Raw genomic sequence first — 6056 nt, 5'->3', positions numbered from 1 at the left:
AAGGGAAAAAAGTCGACAGCTATGAATTGGATAGCAGCATGATGACCCTTCTCCACGATGGTAGAAAGGAGGGCAGGAATGTATGCTGCTTATAACTCAGGCCTGATCGAGTGCTTTAAATAAAAACGAAAAACCCAGTTTGCAAGCTGCATTTCCCTTGCTATGCAGGGTACACGCAATGACCGAACAGTCTCATTGAACTCTATGGAACTTTCTCCCGAGTAGAGTAGACCTACACAGAATCGCAGTGTGTACTGTACATTGGTTGCTGGTGCAATTTGGGATTATGTGAGAAATTGTACTCTCTTGGGTTGCCCTTCTCCCGCGTCTGAGTTCTGTTCAGGGTTAGACTCTGAGGCTTTGCTGGACTCCTTTGCAGGTGCTGCCCTACTCTGCTGGTCACGCCGGTATAGATGTGATATCAGAATATTGCCATTGGTGTGGTGCAGCTTAACAGAGTGGCGGGCTACTAGTACTACTCTGAAGACCAGAGTTCAAATCCGCACTCTCTCATGAAACTCGTTGGATAACCTTCTCAACCCAGCCCACCTCACAGGGTTGCAGTGAGGATAAAAATGGTGCGTGTGTAAGAGGAGAAACATATATGTCACCACGAACTCCTCGGATGAAAGGTGGGGTGTTAATGCAATACTAAATAAATAAGCGTGTGCGACTCCACTCTCACCACTTTGCTAAAAGCAAAGGGCCATTGCTTTGGCAGCTTGACCGCCTGAGAACCACGTGTGTTTCATGGCGTAAGAAAGCCGATACATAAATATTAGAAAATAAGCTATGGGCATAAAGCAACAGAGACAAGTCACTCTCGTCCGTGCCATCAAGAGTAAGCCCTATGGTGTTTCGATTCGACTTTTTCACAGGAACTGCTCAGACCTTCCAAGTGTCCCTATTTTGCTGAGGCAGTCCCGGATTAACAGCAGCTGTCCCAGTTTCTGGTTTGAACTGCCCCTCTTTTTTCCCCTTAGGACGTCCCTATTTTCATCGGAGAAACGCTGGAGGGCATGCGCGTTGTTGGAACGGGGGCTCGGTCGGAGCTGAGGCTGGCAAAACCGCGCTTTGCTGCGCGACACCAATGAGAAATACGACTACTTCTGCCACGCGGAAGGCCGACTTGGCGTTTGAGAGCGGCGCGCTGTCGGGCCTCTGAGGGGCTTTTGCTATCCACGACATCGGTTGAGGGGCGGGGCTAAGGAGGGGCGGCGCCTTCCGCGCGTGCGCGGGGCGGCATTGATGGTTGTCTGCTGCCGGCGGTAGCCGTGGCCGGGGTCGGTAGCAGCCGGTGAGTGACTGTTCGCCGCGCGGCTTCGTGGCGAAGAAAGGCCTGGTCCCTCGAAGGCTCCGGCGGGGCGGGCCTGCCGTCAGCGCCTGCTTTTGGGAAGGGCCAGCGGCCCTCCCTGGAGCTGGGCTGCGGTTCCTCTGGGGAAGCGGAGGGGAAGAAGAGCAGCTGGGTCAGGCTCGGGAGGCTGCGGCCCCTGCTTTAACGAATCCCCGTTTAACTCCTCGTGTAAATCCGGGCATTAACGCGCGCAGCTTTGGCTTTAACACCTTAGTCTTGCGCCCTGGCTTGAATTGCGTGTAAAAGGAACTTATCGTAGGATTGCGGAGCTGGAAGGGGACCCTGAGGATCATCTAGTCCAACCCCCCACCACCACCCCGCGAGACAGGAATATGCAGTTACCCCATACGGGGATCGAACCCGCGACCGTCGTGTTCTCAGCACTAGGGCTCTAACCGACTGAGCTTTGAATGGGCAAGCAGCAGGTATTAGATAAAGCAGTGAGGGGTTGCTCCCAGGTGTCAGAAAAGGTTAGTTATGTATGTTACTACTGCAGCCCGTGTTTTGTTAGCCCAAAAATGGAAAAGGAGCGGGGTCCCAGCCAAAGAAGAATAACAACTTAAGCTGACAGAATATGCACCTTGCAGACTTAACATATAGAGTAAGAGAACAAGAAGAACATAACGTTTAAAGAAGATTGGAAAACGCTTATTGAATATATGGGAAATAACTGTGTTCAGCTGAAAATGTTGGCGGCATTAAGATAAATTCAACAGTGTAAATAAGTTTTGATGGATACAATAATGGAATACTGAATGGTATAGTTTTTGTAAAATACGCAAGGATTTATGATATGTAAAATGAACGATGGAAAGAGAATCAGGGAAGTCATTGATGTCTTAAGGATATAAAATGAGCACTGTATTTTAAATTGTAAAACAGAAAGTTTAATAAAAAATTATACATGCGGGGGGGGGGGGAGCAGCAAGGGGTTGCAGGTCAGAACAGTGTGGGGTTGTAGCCTGCCCCACACCCCGAGCTAGCCTCTTCTCCCAAGTTAAGTAAAGGATGCTGTCCTATGTTCAGTGTTGAAGGTAAGATCCAGTCAGCTTCTGTATGTGAAATGGGAGCGTATCTCTTCACTATAGCCAGCAAAATGTCCTGATTTGGCCCTGAAGAGTTAGAATCACCATTGTCTATAATTATAAACCTGGATGATATTGCTCATTTTTGTCCTGTAGGAAGAGGTCCATTTAGTGGCAGGACTAAAACAAAACAAAGCAAAACCCTGCATCATAGGTTTGTGGCATAAATTATCACTTATTTTGTCAAGAAGCAAAAATACCATGAAAAAGAAGGGATTAAAATAAGACTCGCTTGAAAATTCTCCATATGGCCTGGTATAATTGCTGAAATTTTCTTCCGTTACCTTGCCAGTAGTCATGTCCAACAAGGAAGTGAAAGCAGCATTGAAAAGTGCCAGAGATGCTATAAGGAATAAGGAGTACAAAGAAGCACTGAAACACTGCAAGGTAACTAGCACTCAAATGTACAATTAAGCTTTCGGCATGCGAAATTGTATGTTCTATTCATAGTACTCCTCTCTGATATTTTAAAGTATTTCTTCATCGTCTTGGTGTTCCTTGCTGTATTTGTTTATCTGCTGCCAAACTAAAAGCTAAAGTTGGGCTGCACAGCAGTGGTGTCATTTTCTGTTTCCGCCCTGTTGGTGAGGGTTTGGATGTTTTGTCATCCTCATAGATGTCATCAGCACAAAGAGTTGCCTTATATTGACCCAGGCCATTGGTTCATTTAGGTCAGTACTGCCTTCTTTTGTTGGCAGAAGCACTCTAGTGTCTTAAACAGGTTTTTTGCTTTAGCTTTGCTCTTGAGATCTTTTGAGCTGCAAATGTTTGGGATTGAGCTTGGGACTTTGTACATGCAAAGTACTTAACTTTGGGCTCCTTCTGCAGCTTTAGAATCTTTTGATGATAACATGCATCAGTTCTTCTTCAGCTTTCTTCTTCAGCTTTGAAATGATTTATTAATATTGCTTATTCTAAGTGTTTCAGTGTTTTTTCACTTGTTCTTGCAGGCAGTATTGAAACAGGAGAAGAATAACTACAATGCCTGGGTATTCATTGGTCTGGCAGCTGCGGAGCTAGAACAACCCGATCAAGCCCGAGGTGCCTACAGAAAAGCTGCTGAACTTGAACCAGGGCAGTTGCTAGCATGGCAAGTACGTAGAATCATAGAATTGAAGAATTGGAAGGGACCACAAGGGTCATCTAATCCAACCCCCTGCAATGCAGGAATCTTTTGCCCAATGTGGGACTTGAACCCACAACCCTGAGATTAAAAGCCTCATGCTCTACAGACTGAGCTATCCCAGCTGATGTTCTAATATGACTGGTTCCATTTCCCTATTCCATATATGTATGTGAGTAAAATGCAAATATTCTGAAATAGTATGCAACATTAGATTCAAATTTAGGAGACTGTACATTGGACTATCTTTTAGGCATCTTCCTGACTACATGTAACAAGGCTAGTCTTTCTTGCTTAGAAGTTATAAATGATGCGGAGAATGTAGACAAATTACTCACTGCCTCTGCAGTGTTATCTTCACACAGTCAGTTTGATGAACCTTGAAATACTGTGCTTCAAATACTATTAAACAGTAACATGGTTATATCTCAGGAATGGATATGAATATGGAGATGATAGTTGTGACCCAACAAGAATTTGCTTCAAAAGTTATATGCTTCACTTTCCCCTAGGGCTTAGCAAATTTATATGAAAAAACAAACCATGCAGATGTCGGAGAAGATTTGGTTAATGTGTATCAGAAACTTCTAGAACTCTATGAAAGGTAGGAAATCAACTATTTTACAGCATTTTGAAAAAATAAGCTAAACATTTACTTGAGGGGAATCTTATGATACTAATTATAGAGGAAATGTTTATCACAACAGTATACACAGCATTCCCATGTCAAATTTATCTTATGTATTCCAGCAGAATGTAAAATGCTTCCATCATTCTGAAAATAAATCATTGTTCCCTGATAATTTTTTTACATTTAATCTACATGATAGAAAAGTTGTTCACGCAAAATGGTAAAATCCATTATAGTGTGAAATTTAGTTCAACTATTTGTTTCATGTTATTACTTTACCCATAAAACGCTTTGAGTGTTAGCATGCATCTATATTTTCCTGAACTTGGAGAGATCCTTCTCTTTTTGCTAGAAAATGCAATAAGGAAAACAAAAAAGGCTGTGTTAAGTAGATAGGCTTCAGTGCCACGGTGATAGCTTCTGCTAGTAGATCAAGCTTTTGTCTGCTCCAAAAACTTAATTAGAAACACATTTCTCAATGTGTAGGACTGACGGGAAGGAGATGGAGAAGGAGAAGGCAGAAGACAAATAGAAGTGGGGTAGCCCTAAAGCAGGAAGCAGGTAGCCCTAAAATGAAGTGGTGGGGAAGCAGGGGCCAAAGGATGGGAGCCTGTGCCAAGACCACCAGGGGTTGGCAGGAAGAGCAAAGGGGAAGGTCCCCAGTACCTAGGGGAAAGGGGAAAGGAGACTGCAGGATGGCATAAGAGAGGAGAGAGGACTGCAGGAAGCAAGGTTCACAGGTTGAAGATGGAGTGGAAAAAGCCACAATTGAAAAAGAAAGAAGTACAAAAGAGCAGATTGTTAAACAAATATTTTAAATTGAAAAAGTATGTTAACTGAGGATTTCCTTAACAGGCAAAGACATATAAGAAGGATGGGGAGGAAAAATACGTGGCAGTAGAAGTCAAAATTTTGAGCCCTATGCGGTTCACCCCAGCCAGGGTTTAAAGGGGGAAAAGTCTGGAGGGGAAAGTAGTAGGCAGTTCCAGGGCTGGCAGATTCAAACCCCATCCCCCATCCAACCCCAACACATTCCTTTCCCCCTCCTAGTGCTCTCAGAGGACTGATATAGAAAGAGGGACAGCCAGTGCAACAAAGGGTGGATTTCCTGCTCCAGCTGCAGGTCTACAAATCTTATGTCTCCTGACACCGCCTTTCCAGGTACAATAGGATTGCACCCTTATATTGTAGACATTTTGTCTTTCTCCCCCAGCACTGATAAACAGAAATGGTGTGAAGTATGTAGAAAGCTTGTGGAGCTGTATCAGCGAGAGAGAAAATACCTTCAGGTTAGTCACTGTCATGTTCGTTGTAACTTATTGTTATCAATGTTAGTAATCAATGTTTGTTTTGCCAAAAAAAAAACCACCAAATTTTCCTTTGCAGAAATATTTACTAGCTTTATGACTTCACCAGTCTTGGCTGTGCTTGCACCCTGTTGCTTTCAGATGAAATACCTTTTTTTTGTCCATTACATTGCCTCAGAGTCAACTTCTGTTTCCACAAGCCTGCGGGAGGACTTTAATTACTTTTTTCTTCTCTCTCTCCCATTTTTAAATAATGGAATAGCAATATTTTGCGCTCTCTCTCTCTCTTTTTAAAAAAGAACAACCATGAGAGGAAGCCGGCGACTAAAGCGTCCCTTTTTGTGAAATCAAACACTTCATTGCCCCAAATCTAAAGTTTGTTTGAGGGGCAGCTAGTAGGCTAATTCATCACTTTTCCACCACCCAATATAAAATGAAAGCAAGGTGCAGTCAAATATTCTTATGCCTATGTTTAAATGGGAAAAGGAAGTGAGGAGCCCATAAAAGCCCCAATAGTGCTTTGCTGTTCATACTAGGCAAGGCTGCTGCTGCGATT

General features: G+C 43.8%; 1 protein-coding gene across 4 annotated transcripts in view; it reads left to right on the top strand.

The window, feature by feature from the left end:
- Positions 1–1183: 1183 nt before the first annotated feature.
- The window catches only part of SKIC3 (SKI3 subunit of superkiller complex), a 44153-nt gene continuing 39280 nt past the window's right edge, over positions 1184–6056 (top strand). Inside the window, exons 1-5 of one of the 4 annotated variants that reach the window (XM_080972249.1) lie at positions 1184–1297; positions 2732–2826; positions 3390–3533; positions 4075–4166; positions 5407–5482. In XM_080972249.1, coding sequence (XP_080828375.1) covers positions 2737–2826; positions 3390–3533; positions 4075–4166; positions 5407–5482 — 402 coding nt within the window. In that variant the 5' untranslated portion in view covers positions 1184–1297; positions 2732–2736. Of the gene's footprint in view, positions 1298–1472; positions 1780–2573; positions 2594–2731; positions 2827–3389; positions 3534–4074; positions 4167–5406; positions 5483–6056 lie in introns of those variants that run through there. The other 3 variants (XM_080972251.1, XM_080972250.1, XM_080972252.1) reach the window with 3 other exon arrangements.

The sequence above is a fragment of the Podarcis pityusensis genome (genome assembly GCF_964106645.2).
Source record: "Podarcis pityusensis genome assembly, chromosome: 11".
Classification (NCBI taxonomy): domain Eukaryota; kingdom Metazoa; phylum Chordata; class Lepidosauria; order Squamata; family Lacertidae; genus Podarcis; species Podarcis pityusensis.
This window is presented reverse-complemented; position numbering and strand designations above follow the sequence as displayed.